Raw genomic sequence first — 18,659 nt, 5'->3', positions numbered from 1 at the left:
ACTGTGAGGGTGGTGAGGCCCTGGAGCAGGCTGCCTGAAGAAGTGGTAAATGCACCATCCCTGGCAGTGTTCAAGGCCAGGTTAGATGGAGACTTGGATGACACGGTCTAGTGTGAGGAGTACCTGCCCATGGCAGGGGGGTTGGAACTGGGTGATCTGAAGGTCCTTTCCAAGCCAAACTATTCTATGAGTCTATGCTTCCACTGATGAATATCTGCTTATCACTTGAATTTTTAAAATGCAAGTCCTTTATCAAATAGTGAGAAACAGGTAAATTGATTTGTCACTTTGTTAGTACAGAGGTAAGACTCTTATGTCTCTTCTGTCTTGTTGCAGGTGGTGTGCTGAAGGTGGAAATCTGATTTGCTGTGACTTTTGCCATAACGCCTTCTGTAAAAAGTGCATTTTGCGCAACCTGGGTCGAAAGGAGCTGTCGACTATACTGGATGAGAATAACCAGTGGCACTGTTACATTTGCCATCCAGAGCCTTTGTTGGACTTGGTCACTGCGTGTGACAGTGTCTTTGAAAATCTAGAACAATTACTGCAACAAAACAAAAAAAAGATCAGAGTTGAAAGTGACAAAAGTAAAATCTGTGATCACACAGTCAAGTTCTCTCCAAAAAGAAACAATTCCAGTTGTAACGGAGAAGAAAAAAAGATTGATGATTCCTATTCGGGTTCCCTAACGTATTCTTTTAAAGCACTTATGGTGCCAAAAGACTTGCTTAAGAAAACAAAAAAGCTGGTTGAAACGACAGCAAATCTCAATTCCAGCTTTGTAAACTTTTTGAAAAACGCTGCAGAAAATGTAGAAAGAAGCCCAACTATGCAACTTTGTCAGCTGAAAGCTTTTAAATCTGTGCTGAATGACATGAAAAAAGCTCATCTGGCACTAAAAGAAGGTCTGAACCTGGAGATTCAAGCGTTGAATGTTAAACTCAAAAATACCAAAGAGAAAAAATCTGATGTTAGATCAGAAAAAAACGAGGTGAAAAAAGATGAAGGAAAGGAACATGTGGCATTAAAAGAGGATGACATGGTAAAGACACAGAAGAAAGTTGTATCAGAAGAGCCTGACAGTGAGCCCATGGATCAAAGTGTTCCAACAGTAGAACAAACGGGTGACAAGAATACTTCTGGTGAAGAGAAAAAGTCTGGCAGAAATGAAGAACCTCAGTATGAACCTAATAGTACAGAGGCTTTAGATATGGATATAGTGTCCATTCCCTCATCTGTTCCTGAAGATATTTTTGAGAATCTGGAATCTGCTATGGAGGTCCAGACTGCATCAGATGAACAAGACAATGGAAATACAGGAACTGATCACGAGACTTTAAATGCAAATACGAAATCGAACACTCCTGTGAAAGATGCCAAAGGTGGTACCAAGTTAAAGTCATCGGCTAAAGGAACAAAAGAACTGATTGTAAAATTGACTCCTGTTTCCATTTCAGAGTCTACAGTTAAAGCTGAAGATCAGGACAGCAGTCTAGGAAAGGGAAGTAAGGATGTGGATGTAGTACCTAAAGCAGGAAACTGTGATTCTGGAAAACAAAATCATAATGCTGGTAGTGAGCCTTCCACAGAGAACGAAACTGTCTCACCTGTAGAGGAATCTGATCTCAGGAGATCGCCGCGGGTGAAGACCACACCGCTGAGGCGCCAAACAGACATCAGTCCTTTAACATCAAACTCGGAAGAAGACAGCAACGACACGTGTAATGAAAAACGCAAGAGAAAATCATCAAAGCAACCAAGGAGGAAAAATGACAAAAGAAACTCCTCTGACAGTACTGCTGATGGCCCCAGGCCTAATAAACTTTCTAAATCCAAAAAGCCATATGTATCAGATCACAGCTCAGACTCTGATGAGGTGCCAGCTGTTCTTAAAGAAGTAGCTATGATGAGTCGCAGCTCTTCAGACATTGATAGCAATAGTGAAACACCAGCAAGTGATCAGAAGACTTCAAAATTTCTAAAGGATCAGCCAGTGAAGGATGAAAACAGCAAGCGAAAAAGAAAAAGCTCCAGCTCTGGTTCAGATTTGGATGCTAAATCAGCAAAAAATTCTGCTGCTGCTAAAAAGAAACGTCAGAACTATTCGGATTCTTCAAACTATGATTCTGAGCTAGAAAAAGAAATAAAGATTTTGAGCAAAATTGAGTCTGCAAAAAAAGCTAAGAAAAAATGCTCACGAAAAGATGATAGTTATGATTCGTCTGAGGAAGAACAGAGGAAAAAGGTAAATACTAAGGGAAAGTTAAATCTGAAGAAACAGAGAGCTAAATCTTCTGAAGATGACGATGCTGAAAAGTCTTCCCCAGAGGAGGCAAATCATTCTTCTAAAGATGAAAAACTTGGCAAGCGATCAGCTGCTAAGGAAAGGACGAGCAGAGACTTAAAGGAAGACGCTGCAGAGGGAAAGCATGATGAGTCTTCTGATGTTGAGAAGTCTTCACTGGAGAAAGAGGATAGTTCTAAAGGTGTGAAGCTAACTGAGGTTAAGAAGGGCAAGGATTTGAAAAAGGCACAAGAAGATTCATCTTCAGAGAGCACGGAGAAGTCTGTGAAGAAAGAGCACGATTCTGATTCTTCGAAAGACAGATTGAAGAATCAAAAGGAATCCGAAAGCAAAGCGAAGAAATCTGAAAAGCTGAAAACGAAAAGTTACAAGAAAGAGCAAAATAATTCCTCTTCTGATGTTGAGAAGTCGTCTCCAGAGAAAGGAAGTTGCAATTCTTCTGAGAGTGACAAAATGAAGAATAAGCCAGTGGTGAAAGATAAGAAAAGGAGGAATTTAAGAGAGAGAGTATCTAAGAGAGTGCAGCTTGATTTGTCATCTGATGCTGAGAAATCTCCCCTAAAAGAGGAGAGTTCTTCTGAAGATGTGAAGAGGAAAACCCACGCTGAAACTAAAGAAAAGAAGAAAATCAGTCACAAAAAGAAAATTTCCAAGAAGGAGCAGAATGACTCGTCCTCTTCTGACGAGGAGTCTTGTGAAGACAGTAAGAAAAAGATGAAAAGAGGGCCAATGAAACAAAGTAAAAAGGGTGACTTAAAAAAGAAGGTGTCAAAAAAGGTGGTTGTCACTTCCTCGTCTGATAAGGAAGAAAATGATGAACAGAATTCAACAGGTGATGGAAGCAGCGATGAGCAGAAAATTATGCCAGTGACTGAGAACTTAATGCTGTCTGCTGGTGCAGGATTTTGTCAGTCATCAGGTGTGCAAGAGATGTTCATTTACATGTGCTAATAGATAGGTTTTCTGATACTGATTTGGAAGCACCCATTTCAATTTATACAGCTTGTCACTCGTGGAAAAGAGGATGTCAGTGTAAATGGAGAGGCTTGAGAAGCTGTAGCCTGTAATGCCAGCAGGTATTGCCTTGCAGCATAGCTTTCAACAGTCTGTTCCTTTGCTTGGTTGCCCAGCTACTATTGAGCAGAAGACAGTTTTAAGCAGTAGGTATCTAGTGAGCTCCAATTGGTCAGCGCGTAAGTTCAGTAGTAGTAATTCTTGCCAAGGTAGAATTCTTTCATCAATGTGTTGTATCTTTAGGAAGTTAGAAAGAAATTCAGAACTGCTGAGTCTGAACACTTGGTTTTAAAGGACTTAAAAATGGAAGGTTATTTTCCACATTGCATGGACAGGGCACATCTTCAGCAAATGAATTTAAACTAGAAAAAAAAATGAAATCTATTTTGTGTTTTGATTACCAAGACAGGTAAATTATTTACTATTTGTTTGCTTCTAAGGGTGTTTCATAGAACTTTCTGCACATGTTGCATCCTTGTAGAGTGTAGCAGTTGGGATGTAAGTTTTGTACGCTGCATAATATACAGCCCTGTAATGTTTGTTTTCTAAAGTCCCAAGTTTAATTGTGTCTCTGTGTTTGTAATACTGTGACCTCTGTGTCCAGAGGTCTCTTCCAAGCTTAATTATTGTATGATTCTGTGAGAATCTGCCTTTGTCACATTATCTCAAAAGGAGGCAAACTAGCCCTTTCTCTTCAGTTTGCATTTGGCTTAGTACATGAATAAATGAAGAGGTCTTTCCTGTGTCTGAACAAGCTATGCAGGTTGATTGTTGAATAAGACTTAGAATCTGGTTCAACCAAGAGGATATTACTCTTTATCCAGGCATAAGAGTGAGGGACTTCCTGTGATCACCCCTTACCACAGTCCTGTCAGTCGTCTGGCTTGGTAATTCCAGGAAAAGCATATGTTAAAACAAGTTGGAACAAACCTCTCACAGCCTAATTTTAGTCCTGTCCCTACAGGTAGAAGATAATCAATAGAGGTTAAGAATGAGATGGTCTCAGGTCATTAAGATTTTGCTTAATTTTGCTAATGAGCAGATTTGATTGACTGATAATGTGAGTTAGAATCATGAGAGAAAAGAAAGGGGGAAAGGCCTGGGAGTGTGCTAGAAATAATCTGAGTTCCTCTCAGTTCAGCCAGGGGAGCGGAGAGGAGCTTAAAGGCAGATACTGTACTCTGCTCTTTGCTCTGAGACATCTCCCATGCTGTTGATTTTGATGAGGTTTCCATCAAGGCAATATGCACATTGTGCACCTGTGTTTTGATACTGTCAGTAAGGACAGCACGTGTAGTTTCCAAAACATAGGTGTCTACACAGGCACAGCAAAGGTACATGCATCGTATTTGATACCCAAAAAGCAAAAATGGGCAAGAATTACTGTTCTTGAGTACTTCTTAATTAGCAACAGGGTAGCTGGTAAGTTTGGTGAGTGATTCTGTAGTGCATTGTTTTGGGCCTTTTCAATTTACACGATTTCAGTAGTGGAGCTTTTGACATGGAGCACGAATTTCTTAGGAAACTTAATTTCTGACTCCTAGGTGGAGTATTCAGTCTCCCTGTGTTTTGGTGTAAAAAAAAACCCCAATCTCATAGTATGTAATAAGGAAAGAAGTGCAAGTTTCCTGTAGTATCCAAGCAAGCGCTGCTTGAAAAGCTAGAAACTTTTAATACTACAATATTATTTTAATAAAAATATATCTCTGAAATACGGGTTTATATGTCAGGGTAACTGGGTTCTTTGCTAGTAGAAAAGTGGTGATATTACCAAGCTGGTTTTATATGGGAATTCTTGATGGAGACAGTCATTCATGTGCTGCATTGTTTATTGCTGGTTTACATGTATTAAGTGTTCATGTCTTCTGTTTCTTTGTTTCCCCTTCCTCCTCCAGGAGATGAGGGAGAGACTAAATCAAGGGCTGTTCCAATGGAGGAGGAGGAAGATGATGATGATGACGATCCTGAGAATAGGTATGATACCATCCGTAAGGACTTAAAAAAGATTATAACACACCCTAGGCGTGGGCGCAAACCGGCACAACGGAAGAGCAAGCAGGTTGTAAAAACCACGGCTGCCTGCCTTGTAAAGACTCGCTCACGGGCCTCCCGCAAGTTTGAACAAGGGGCCAGAAAACAGAGGCCAAAATCCAGAAATGCAAAGAAAGTATTTAAAAGTGTTAGCTAACACACCTTGCATAGGGTGTGTTATAAATGCACTGCAGCACTGTCCGGTTTATCTTCCCATTGAAGGTGGCAAGGATTTCACTCAGGCAGGTGAAAATCTACTTCTGATAAATGTGAATTTCAGCTAGTTACATGGTAAAAGTACCTTATAGAAGGTAAAAACTTGCATCTGTGCAGTGTGCAGTGCTAAAGATTTTTCCGACAACTTCGTTTTATCACTGTTATCTAATCTGCTTTTTAAATTGAAACGCCTTTTCTCAATAAAGAGAAAACACAAATATAGGGGACAACAGAATTAGATATTTTCAGTTGTTCATTAATCTGAGTTTTAATCCGCTAGAGAACACCTGAAGTGACTAATGTGAGAGTTAAGGCCCTGATTCTACAAGCACTGTGCATAGGCTTAACTGGTATCAGAGCCTAACGATACATACACACATTTTAAGTCTTTGCATAGGCATCTTCAGAATTGTGGCTTATGTGTGCTTCAGTTTCAAGTTCAATAAAAATGAAGTGCTGTTGTAGCCGTCAAAATCAGCCTGGTTAGAAAACACAGAAGCTTTGTTGCCTGATGCGTGCATGCACAACATGAAGTATCGCTCAATTCCGAGCCACAGTTTCTTTTTGTAGAAGCTATTGTAGTTAGCTGAAGAGTTGTTCAGCAACTTTTTATGCAGTATTTCAGAAACTGATTGATTTTTCTTGGCCATATTGCATGTGTGGGACCAGCTTCATAGCTTTGCACAGTTGCTGCTGGAGTCTTTTTCTGCTTCTGAGCCTTACTAGTTTAGAAGAGGGAATCATTGTTTCACAGAGTTGTATGTTTTGATCTGTGACTGCAGTAAATTTTCAAAACGCTGTTTTATATCCTTCATGGACCTCAATTTAGCATCAGAACATTGCTGCTGATGTAGTTCTTGCTTGGTTTCAGTCATCAAATTTAATCCAGTGATTCAGATTTTAAGGAAAGACGCTCTTGAGGGACTTGACAGCACAGGGTCATAAGCAGAACATGTAAATGTTGGTCATAGAAGATCATGGTTCTTTAATTTCAGTCCTGTTTTGATTTTTTTCCTTCTTTTTTCCCTTTTTGTTTGTTTTTTAAGTGTTTCTTGGTTGATAACTAAGCAAATACACTTGTCAAAGTTCAGTGTTCACTTTATAAATGTCACTGGCAGATCTTAATTATGAATTTAAGAACTATATTGGGAAATGAATTAACCCAATTGATAACTATCAAATCATTAATATGAATTTGGGGGTTAAAAATCAGTTTCTGTACTTTGTTTTTAAGATGAATCTCTGTTGAAGTTTTTATTTAGGGAATACTTTGACTCTATGAGATGGGGATCTGTTTTGTCAATAAACAGTTTTGTCAACCTTCAGACATGTTAACTGATAACTGCAGTCTGATTCTCAATTCATCAATGCATTGTACTTGGCACCAAAATCAGGTACATAAACTGTAAAAAGATGGCACAAATTTCAAGAAGTTAAAAGCTTGTTCTTCTGTTTACTCAACACAAAGTGTTTAAATAGTTTACCTGCTATTCAGATAAGTTGCCTATTTTCTTCCAGGCCAAAGAGGGTACCTAGTACCTACCGGGTGTTTGTAGTATGGGAACTCTCATGTTTGCAAGTCTCTAGTTTAGATGTTCTGTTATTTGAATACCTTTGGATGTGCATGACATGAATATTAATAGTCTTGAAATCATCTTTGCCAAAATGCAATATCCAAGTGGGTCATAATATGACATACAGTGCTGTATGCTTTCATCTTATGTTGTGTAATTATCTATTACTGGTCCTTCTGATCTTTTAAATGGTACTGTTGAATATGTTTGCAGTAGTTTTGTTTATTAAGAAGTCAATAGTGTATTAAATGCAGAATGCCTTTAAATATTTGATGGTTGCAATAAATTTTTGTAAAACGTTTTTCTTGTCCCAGCATTTAATTTAATACAACTCTGACAGCTTGAAAATCGGACTGTTCCAACAAAGACAGCACAGTATTTAGAAGAAGGTGTTTGGCAGTTTTCACTGTTTTTTTTTTTGTTTTTTTTTTTTATTAACATCATTTCATCCAAATATTCATCTCTGAAAGTATATTCTAAATGATTCTAAATTTTTTAGTAGCATACCAAAGGCCCATTTAGTTCGGTAGTGCTGTGGCTAAAAGAACAGTGGCTTTTATTAGCCACATAAAAATATCCTCCTCGGCCCGAAGGCTTGTTTCAGGCAACCTGATTGCTACAGGTAATCAGTAGGTATTTATGAACACTACGTGTGAGTTGACCTAGTGCATTTGGTAATAGTGCATCATGATCATTTACTAACATACAAAATTATGACTCTGAGGAGAATTACTTCTACAGTCATAGCATTGTCTCACCAAGATTTTTGTCAGTGTGTTACTGTGTCCATCATATCGGCACTCTCAATTCCTGAGCAAGAATGGTGCAGATTATGGTGTGAATTTAATTCCCCATCATGAGTGGCTGCACCTTCTGTTCCCTTTTTGCTGCAGTGTCTGAAGGATAATTGAAAATAGTCCTGTACTGGGACTAAGCAACCCCTGGGTAACTTCCAGTTTGCTTATCTGTCTTTAAAAGTGTTTCCTTTGAGCATAAGTTGAAAAATACATAGCGACCAATTCATTATTTATAAATGTATATTGTTAGTGTCATTCTTACAAAGGTGAACTATATTTAAATCCCGAGTGATAGAAAATTATATGCTGTTATTTTATTCTAGACTTGGTTTTTTATCATGTCCTGGTTGAGATTACAGTCCCAGTCTGCAAGGCACTGTATAAATATGTGTTGGGAAAATGCCCTTTTAAGCAAATCTCCCCATATGTTTAGATAAGGTGGAGCAAGGCAACATGACATGCTCAAGGTCACAGCAGATCAGTGGCAGAAGTGAGTGAAATGTAGGGGGGTGTCTGTTTGTTTCACTACCTGAAGCCCTGTGCTGGAGGTCATGCAGCTCTCTGTGCTTCTTATTAAATTTGTTACAGTGTTCAACAGTTACATCTCATTGGCCAAGAATACCTTTTATGTCCTTGACTTGAGTACATAGTACGGTATCTTTTGACTGTCATGGGTTTCTCTGGAAGAATATGAGCGAGGGAGTTTTCACACTGGCATAGCTTGTTTTTCCTGGTACTTTCAGTTGATCTTAATGCAAATACTAAAACATTAAACCTGCCATGTGAAGTTTCTTAGCTTAGAAGCCTGGTCACTTTAAATGGGTTTGTATCTTAAAACAGAAATGGGATACATCCTCCTGAGCCACATAGGATTTAATTTAAAACCAGTTTCAGGAGTCCAGTTAATTTATTCTAATTCACATAAACCATTTGTTCTATCAGTCATTTGTCACATGCATTAACAAGGCTTAATCTGTTTGCTACTAATACTGCTTACACTTTAAATTCCTGTCAGATGCGTAGTTACGTTCAAAATACGAATCTTTTAAATTCTGGATGTCTCAACAATGTCTTACATTTCTAGCCTAACACTGTACCAGTGGAGTGCATTGAAGAGAACGTGGCTTCTTTCATTGAACAGACAGTTCCATCTCAGTTTGGTTCAAAGTGGTTGAATCCTTATCCTAGCTAAAAAAAATACTTCTTGGTTTTCTGTTGCAGAGTATAAAAGCAGTAACTTCTTAATGTTGTTATAAATAATTAGAAACTAGTGAGTTTACCCAGTCTGCTTGGGATTATGATGGTGATTAGTAGGAAAATAACAGCATCTTCTGGTTATGGGTAGTGCATTTTGTGCATGGTATTTTTATGTGGATGTCGCATTTGCTTTCTCCCCCTCCCCCCCCCCCCGAAAACAATCTTTATAAAAGAACAAAGGAAAATGTGTGTCTTCTTTTCAGAACCAAAGTCAACCTTTGTCTAAAAATACGTAACCAAAATTTTAAAGGTGACTTGTATGAGAGGTAAGTATGGTTGCACATATACAAGTTGTGTTAACTTCGTGAATGCATTTGAGGGCAATCCAAAGTAAGTCAGAGGCCGTGCTTCTAGGCAGTGCTTTCGGATTGAATGCTGAAATCTTGCAGTTGTTTTTAGTGTTTCTCCTTTTTCTGGGTGTTTTTTTGTTTTTTTTTTCCTCTTCCAAGGCAAACTTTGGTGGGAATATTGTTATTTTTGTAAACAAGAAAAGTAGCCAAATTGCTGCCATCTGCGTTTCCTGGAGTAGGATTCAAGGCTACTAATTTACATTGAAAGAGAAGCCAACTTGTGACATTCCAAGCAGTTTCAGTTTGAAGAAGAAGTTGTGACCATTAAGAGATGGAAGGAGTCTCAGTTTCTTATCTAAGGAGCTATTTATTCTTGTTGCTATTATACACAATGTGGTGGGTTTAAAAAAAGGACAAACAAACCAACAAACAGCAAAAATAACCAAGTCCCTTTTCCAAATCTTCTGGAAGGACCTAATGCAGAAAAGCATTTGGAAGAGGATGTTACTTATCTGTAGACTTTTAAGTTTTAATTGGGTTCACACTGTGGTCTGTTGATGTACATGGAATCAAAGCTTATAACGAGTACCACATTTTAGTTTTAATCAGCTGTTTCTTCACAAGCCACTGCTCAAAAGAGGGGGGGGTGTTTCAATGCTGATGGACACAGTCTGTGACTCACTGAGCAATCCTTAATCTTTATGAAACCATTTTGCTTCCATCTTTTAATAATAACTGAATATACAGTAGTTTTAGAATAAGTAGGAAATAAAATGGCACTGAAAAGTTCCTGTGTTTTAGGGACATGTTACATGCTGAAAAATGAAATTGGATTTCTTAAAACCTATTTTACATGCACTATGTAAAAGTAACAGTTTAATTTTCAACTGTGTAAGAAATGGTACTTGGAGATCACTCTTCCTTTGGTGTTTCCAAGTGAAGCCTAGGTTGTTGTTCAGTTCGTGGGGTTTGGCTGGTATAAAATCCTTCCCGTTCTCCTGAAAAACAAAACAGATCAGATTTGATCATTTAAAATTGATGACCATGGGATGCAAACTGTTAATATTTCTAATGTTTCAATGAGGAAGGCCTTGTTTCATTCTTTCAGGGCTTTCCCTCCCCTGGAAGTACAGGTTCTCAGAAGTCCACTATTTTCCTGGGTATTTGACATATTTTATGTCTTGCCTTGGCTAGATTGATGTAAGATTATTTTTATGTTGCAAGAGCATGAAAATCAATCATTTTCCCATAGTAACTGCTTGTACGTTAGCTGAAAACACTCTTGTGCTGAAATGAAACTGCAAGAAGCTGAGAGAATGCTTTTGTGGAACAGGAAATAAGACTAATTTTTCTTTGGAGTTCAGGTCCTGTAATGTTCCATAAAATGTTTTTGTGTGTCTGAGTATACACACATATATTTTTTTGCTCTTGGGCAAGTGCTGGTAATTACCTGAGGCATTCAGTGTGGGTTTGTTTCCCCTGGGGCTTTTAATACCAGTAGGGTGGGCCCAGGCAACTAGAACAGTGACACAGTTGAAAGTGAGATATGTAGAGATAGGGCAATATACTCATTTTTGTTTGGTTTTTTAAACCTGTGAGTTAATGTTTACTGCAATAATCTTTTTCTCCTTGTTGAAAACACAAGTTCAGTGATGCACTGGTCTAAAAACTGTGTATGTGTACACCAGTCAGGTAGATTCTGTGCCTCAGGAAATGAGTCTCATTGATTTAAATCAAGTAAGCATAATCATCATCAGTGGAGGGGGGGAATGGTTTGAGTGTTAGGATTTGGTCTGCTGCATTGTCATGTTCATGAACAGTTAGAATTCATATGGGTGCCTATTCCAAACTGACAAGAGTCTATTCAAATAGACCATGAATAAAATGAAACATTTAGCCCTGTACATTTTATAGTTGTCTCCAGTCTTGCTGTACAGCCTGACATGTTTTTTTTAAGAAGCATTTACACATGTTGCTTGCTAAAATCAAGTTAACACATTACACTTGGGCTACTGCTGATACACTGACTTAACCACAATGACTCTTCATCATGTGTGTCTCTTTTGTTCAGCTTTCAACCCCTTTTTTTTTCCGTTCAGAATGGTATAGGATTACACTTGTCGTTCATAGACTGCCGTGAACAATGGAATAAACAGTTTTTTCTGTTTTACTTCAAAGAATTGCCAAGAAAATGCTTTTAGAAGAAATCAAAGCCAATCTTTCCTCTGATGAGGATGCATCTTCAGATGATGACTCGGATAAAGGAAAAAAGAAAACTGGAAAGCAAATTGAAAACACAGGAGATGATGGTGAGCACCAAAAAGCATCTGGGAAAAAGTGGTGCTGTGTTGCCTGTTGTCATTTCAAAGCTTACTTGGGAGAACTGTAATTTCTAAAGTTTCTTCGGTTTTCACCGAAAGGATGGCATTGGTGTTAATTGGTAGTTGTCAAATAGAGGCCAGTGTAGATGCCATGAAGATTATCTTCTCTTTTACTCTCCTGCAGGTGTCTTTTTGTTAATAATCTGATTTTTGTCACTAATTGAGAAGTCCTAGGGATCTGTGAGGCATAATCTATACACTAAGATGTGCAAACACTAACTAACATATGCAGTCACTGGAGCAGACATTCCCAGTGTAAATACTTAAAAGTTGAGGAAGCAACAATATGTTGTTGCCTGGGATTTCCTGGAAAAGCACAGAATTGAGCCTCAATTAATTCAGCTTTTAATTCTTGCTACATTTCTGTAAGAAAAAAATGACCAGTGTGCATGTGTTACTGACTCTTATCTCTGACAGAAGAGAATGAAAAGGAAGATAATTCTGAATCAGATTCAGAGGAAGAAGAAGAAGAATCAAAGAAGCCTAGATACAGACACAGGCTGCTGAGGCACAAGCTGACAATGAGTGATGGAGAATCTGGTGAAGAAAAAAAGGTAAAACCAAAAGAGAAGAAAGAAGGGAAGCGCAGAAACAGAAGGAAAGGTACGTAACCTAAATGTGCTTTATCACAACAAGTACTTGCTTCTATAAAATAAGTCCAAAGCATGTCTGAATGGAGATATGGAATTCTGTAATTTCACAATGTGTGTCTCAGCTTCCTGTGTATTAAATCTAGAATTCTCTTACCTGGGTTTAATAGCTTCATTTAAGATGTTGAATACAAATGCAGCTGTCTCCACTTATTGTATCCTCTGAATTGGATTAACCTTGTTGAGTCTTAGAATATGAATCTTAAATAACAGAGGCCAGCCCAGTACGTCCACTTTGGGAAAGTCAGTCTTGTCCTTTGTGTAATTTCTCCCTTTAACGTGGACTGTTGGTAGGCCCTTGTGCTTCCGGAATTTCTCGAGCCTAGAATTTAAATGTCACAAGCTGTAGCTGAACACCAGATGGCACTGTGAAATGGTGCTTGGCTTGGAGATTTCCATCCTTGCATGCAGGAACAAAGAACGTGTCAGCCCTTGCATTTAACCGTTTTCAGCAGGGGAGGGGAGCGATAATAAAGATAAATGCATTTTATCAGTGGTCAGTGTGGTTGATGTTGATGGTGTTTCATGGCAAGTGGAAGTAAGGGTACATTGGTACTTCCCTGTTCTTGGTGTTGCCCTACTGCCAGCCATCTTTTGTGGTGTTCCATAGACTAAAAGATGCAGTGTGATTTGTTTGCCATTTTTCCTTCATCAAAGGTCTCATTTTTATCTGAATATATATTTGTGCTTTCCTTCCTTATGGCATTATAACTCTACCAACAACATTTCTTCCATGAATACTAATTGTAAATTACAGTGGCAGGTAAGATGCAGCCAGATTAATTCTCGGGATTCTTTAGTGTAAGTCTCATAAGTTCACTAGTCTCAAGTAGAACAATATACTTATTTCAGCTAGATGGTTTTTATCACTGTGTTATTAATATTACATTTCCCCATGTATATAAAACAGTGGTTGGGTTAAGTCTTGTTATTCATAAAACAGTTAAACTTTCCACTCCATTCAAGGTCAAATAAAGTTGCTAAGTGGCATACTGGTCTTAATTACTTATAAATGCCAGTGATAGCTCCTAAAAGTAGTTATGGAAGTATTACCTAATGCTGCCAGTTTAGATGTATTTTTAATTGTCTCTTGAGTCCATTTTAAATTCGCATTACCTGAAGAAACCTGAAGCCATAAATATGGTGATATAATTGCAGATGTTGTTAGTAAGTAAGGGTTGTTGCATGAATTGTAAAGTGTGATTATAAAATTGTATCTAAAACATTCAAAACAACAGCTTCCACTTAACTAAAAATCATATTTTATTACCTGAAATTCTGTACTGTTCCCCATTGGGTTCTCTCCTCCTCACCCACTGTCTTTGAAATGTGTTACTTTCTAATCTAATGCTTTCTGTCATTTGCTTGTAAACTATACATAGACACATAAAGACCTCAAGTCTTTATGTTGGCATAATATGCTATCTGTCAGGGCTCAGGTAGTGCTTACACATGAAGCTTTTCTACTCTACCCCTTATTCCTGTTGCTTATTAGTATGTTTACTGGGTCCCTTGCTGTTTGAAATGAACTTTTACAGTGCTTGTTGATTGTAAACAGTTTATTGTGTAATCAGAAGATATATCATGTTGCTAACTTTGCAGTAACATTCAACATGAAATCACCTTTTATTTTTAAAGTGAGCAGTGATGATTCAAATGACTCTGAGTTTCATGAGTCTGCAGTTAGTGAAGAGGTCAGTGAGTCTGAAGATGACCAGCGTCCAAGAACAAGGTATAAATAAAAGATAGCTATGCTTACCCTGCTGTTTGAGTTTTGGTTTTTGATAGTGCCATTTAGGCAGTGAGATGGAAAAAGTTAAAGACTTTGCATCAGTCCTTAAAACCTTTGATACTTGTCTATAATTTGGTATCTGCTGATTAACTTTGCAGCAAATGTATTTTGAATTCATACCACGCTTTGTGGTATGCAGCGATTTAGGGAGCCAGAACACAACAAAGATTAATAGGAAATGAGCATCTTTATGTCAAATGTGTCAGTACCAGTTGAGGAATGGTGGGTAGCAGCAGAAACAATTCTGAGATTCATCAGGGTTGTCTGGAATAGGCTGTTGCGATGTGTGTCCAATGAGTTGAGGGGGAGGAGGGAATTTGAAAGTAAACACCTGATGCCATAAAAGGATTATATATTCTATTATTTAGCAATAGAATTCATGTCCTTTTTATCGTTGTTTTTCAGTGAGGCAGTGAGTTGTTATTACTAATAGTGCTTTTTTGCTTCTTTTTATAGATCTGCCAAGAAAGCTGAGGCAGAAGAAAACCAGCGCAGTTACAAACAGAAAAAGAAACGAAGGCGTATCAAGGTTCAAGAGGATTCTTCAAGTGAAAACAACAATAAGGTACTATATTCTGTCTTGAATTGATAGATGGGAAAAGGAGTTCCTGTCTCTTCTGGCTTAGGGACTTGGGTAGCTCCAACAGCTCTGTAGAAAGTACAGTAAAAAATACCTTTCTCAAAGTCAGATCTGTACTAAAATTGGTAAAATGGCTCCATTATGGAGAAAAAAACCATCACATTTAACTAAAGCCATTTCCTGTCTAGTTCTTGATAAAAATGCATGATATCTTTTAAATAAATGGTATTTTTAAACTAAACATAGAAGGTGACACAGTAGATTAAGGTTTTCCTAGTATTAGGGTCTCTTTTCCTGTGTGCAGAGTAGGTGATGGCTGATCCAATCTAGCACCACTAGAATAGAAAACTAGTTCTTTATTCATCATTAGTTACTATCAAATTATAACAGTGCCTTCAGTACTCAGCTGGGCTTATCTTTCATATCTCAGAATACATTATAGCTGAGGTGACCCTTTTCCCGTGCTGGCTAACTTGCTTTTTAAAGAGAAGAGTTATCCTTTTTCTTGCGAGCTGAACTCCACCTGTGTGCATAGAAATTTTTGGGAGCTTGTCTAAAACTGAAAGATCTGATGGTCTGTGCCATAATTTTGTTGCTAATACTTTGTTTAATTTGTAATAGAGTAATTCTGAGAATGAGGAAAATGATGATTCCAAATCTCCTGGAAAAGGCAGGAAGAAAATAAGGAAAATTATTAAGGATGATAAGCTTAGAACAGAGACACAAAATGCACTTAAAGAAGAAGAAGAAAGAAGAAAACGTATAGCAGAAAGAGAACGGGAGAGAGAAAAACTGAGAGAGGTATGTTCTGTTTTCTTTGCAGAATGCTAGGAAGTTGAATTGTTGATGTTTAAGATGATACGTCTACCTCAATTTAATAAGTAATTTTAAAAGTACTTACATGTAGCCTTGTAAACCACAAGTTTTATTTGTAGTTTAATGCAGGTTAATATTGCTAAGTTCGAAGATTACTGACATCTTTAGAAAGCTGTTTCAATTGCCTACTGCTTTCCTTTCTGTGGGGAAAAGCACTCTTCCAAATGCTGGGTATTACTCATGCGTGAAGTATTCCTGTGATGACTTGTTTCTGCTTTTAGGTGATAGAGATTGAAGATGCTTCGCCTCTGAAATGTCCCATTACAACTAAGCTGGTTTTAGATGAAGATGAAGAAACCAAAGAACCATTAGTGCAGGTTCACAGGAGTATAGTTACCAGACTGAAACCACACCAAGTAGATGGTAAGAGAATAAGAGTTTTAAATGTATTTGTTTTCCCCCTCCACTGGTACACAATACACAACCTGAATTAGAATCAGGAGAAAAACTCCTTGGCAGGCAAATGTCATGTTTAATGCTTTCTTTTTTGAACATCTGAACAAAGTATATGAGGCCAGCAATACATAGTTCTGTTTTACAAGCAGAGAACCTTGGAAATATAAAGCTGAAAGGGTCCTTAGAATCATCTAGTTCTCAATGTTGAGGCAGAATCAAATACATGTTTACTCATTCTAGTGAGGAATTAGTATATTCACTTTTTATAGTTTTCAGTGAAGATTTCGAAATCTCACAGTGTTTTCCTGGTACCTGCCATGACTGCAAATCAACATGACTTCTTTCCATACTTGGTTTCTAGTGCAAGGGAAGAGGAGAAGAGGCAATCAGAATTTTCTTTACAGCTTATGCTGTTGTTTCACATTTTCCTCAAAGTTTGTAAACTTTCCATTTTAGTAAGAAACTTAAAGGGAGGTGCCTTGAACCAGATACAAGAGGATAAGTTGAAGCCTCATCTTTGCCAAGTGTAGCGTAGTAGAATACAATTCCCAGTAAATCTATTGCAAAGAACAAAAAAGTCACCCAGCAGACCCTCATGTTAATGCATTTTGTTACGTAGCATGTATTTCCTTTCCTTTTTTTCAGCTGTCACAGTTCTTACTTGATTTTTCTTCCTCTTTAAGCATAGAACTTCACATCTGATGTGTCTGGGCAGAAGTTCTTACAGTTAGTTTCAGATAATTTTGCTATACCAAGGTCATTTTAGTGTTTTCATTAAGTCTGTTCCACTTTTCAGTCTGTCTTCTTCTTTTCTCCCTCTCCCCAAAATCAGAGTCATCCTCAGTCTGCACTGTAATAGCTTCTCACCCAGTTGCCATGTCTTCAGTGAAAACTGACTGTACAGTTTTGTGACTCTACTGAAGTTCAAGACAAAGATCCTTACACATACAAATCATTGGACAGAAATTAATCAGTAATTATCCTGAGCACTGCTTTTCTAAGAGCTACCATGATGTTACAGTGCTCACATCTGTCTTGTACTGAGCACTGCTTTTCTAAGAGCTACCATGATGTTACAGTGCTCACATCTGTCTTGTACTGAGCACTGCTTTCTAAGAGCTACCATGATGTTACAGTGCTCACATCTGTCTTGTACTGAGCACTGCTTTTCTAAGAGCTACCATGATGTTACAGTGCTCACATCTGTCTTGTACTGAGCACTGCTTTTCTAAGAGCTACCATGATGTTACAGTGCTCACATCTGTCTTGTACTGAGCACTGCTTTTCTAAGAGCTACCATGATGTTACAGTGCTCACATCTGTCTTGTACTGAGCACTGCCTTTCTAAGAGCTACCATGATGTTACAGTGCTCACATCTGTCTTGTACTGAGCACTGCTTTTCTAAGAGCTACCATGATGTTACAGTGCTCACATCTGTCTTTTACCAGGTGAATTTTAATAAACTGAGTATTTCATGAGAAAATTTTCCATCATTTTCTTCAGGTGTTCAGTTCATGTGGGATTGCTGTTGTGAATCTGTGAAAAAAACCAAGACATCTCCTGGTTCTGGCTGCATTCTTGCTCACTGTATGGGTCTGGGGAAGACATTACAGGTAAGAAGCAGAAGTCTTGTTTTGTGGTCTATAGCTTGCTTTCAAAAGCTGGTCCAGGAAAGGCCAATTTTAATGACTTTCTGAACATAGTAAACCTGACTGCTTCCTACTCGATGACTCGACGAGGAGGGTTGCTGGGGGAAAACAGTTTGTAAAGAGGCCTTGAGGAAGATGTTGTGTTTTGTAGCACAGACCTGTGAGAGTTCTGAGGCACACTTGTGCCCTCTCCACTCTTCAGATATCAAAAACTGAATTAGCTAATCATGATATTTATGTGAAAAGGTCATATTTAATCGTAAGTGGTGTGTAGTTCCCTTGCAACTCAGAACAAGAAAATAAAGCTAATAGGAGGCAGGCTTTGGGAGCCTGTGTTTCTAAGACAGTTTCGTTATCTTAAGCAGGTTGTTCCTTAAACTGATTATTCTCCACAGTGGCCTTTCAGTTAATTTGTTACATTGATACAATAGAGGTTGCTTGTTTTGTTTGGGTTCTTCATGCCAGACTTTTGGTGTCTAAGGTCAGATGCTTTATGTTTTAATATAAATATGTTTGTACAGTTTGGGCTTTTGAGGGGGCATTTGTTTTCTATTTCAGTAATAGTCCACATGTACATTGATGTTTTGGGGTCATTGTGTATCACTAATAGTTGAGACCAGAAGCTCTTGTTATTTTCAATCCCTTTTCACTTCCTTGGCTTTACAATTCTTTCCTTCCTGAGAAGGTTCAAGCCTCCATTGTCACTTCAGTGAATGATCCTTCTCCTTTACACTGCTGAAGACTGCTTTGTAAAAATCTTTAAAGCAGAATATTGTAGCATTTCTTAAAAGTAGCTTTCCATACTTTGTGGTCTGATACAAGTGGCTCTTCTGCCATGTTAAAAGGTGCT

General features: G+C 38.0%; 1 protein-coding gene across 8 annotated transcripts in view; it reads left to right on the top strand.

Moving 5' to 3' along the window:
* Positions 1 to 18,659, top strand: part of ATRX (ATRX chromatin remodeler) — an 81,524-nt gene that overhangs the window by 25,392 nt on the left and 37,473 nt on the right. For 7 of the 8 annotated variants that reach the window (XM_061361851.1, XM_061361846.1, XM_061361853.1 and 4 more), the window contains 9 exons: positions 337 to 3,224; positions 5,215 to 5,293; positions 11,663 to 11,793; positions 12,283 to 12,468; positions 14,154 to 14,247; positions 14,764 to 14,872; positions 15,509 to 15,688; positions 15,985 to 16,126; positions 17,664 to 17,773. In XM_061361851.1, coding sequence (XP_061217835.1) covers positions 337 to 3,224; positions 5,215 to 5,293; positions 11,663 to 11,793; positions 12,283 to 12,468; positions 14,154 to 14,247; positions 14,764 to 14,872; positions 15,509 to 15,688; positions 15,985 to 16,126; positions 17,664 to 17,773 — 3,919 coding nt within the window. The remainder of the gene's footprint in view (positions 1 to 336; positions 3,225 to 5,214; positions 5,294 to 11,662; positions 11,794 to 12,282; positions 12,469 to 14,153; positions 14,248 to 14,763; positions 14,873 to 15,508; positions 15,689 to 15,984; positions 16,127 to 17,663; positions 17,774 to 18,659) is intronic. The other variant, XM_061361848.1, reaches the window with a different exon arrangement.

This window comes from Neopsephotus bourkii, unplaced genomic scaffold, assembly GCF_033783945.1.
Source record: "Neopsephotus bourkii isolate Nb327-2 ecotype Australia unplaced genomic scaffold, CSIRO-AGI_Nbou_v1 NB_1067, whole genome shotgun sequence".
NCBI lineage: Eukaryota > Metazoa > Chordata > Aves > Psittaciformes > Psittacidae > Neopsephotus > Neopsephotus bourkii.
Note: the sequence above shows the minus strand (reverse complement) of the source record. Positions and strands in the feature narration are given on the sequence as shown.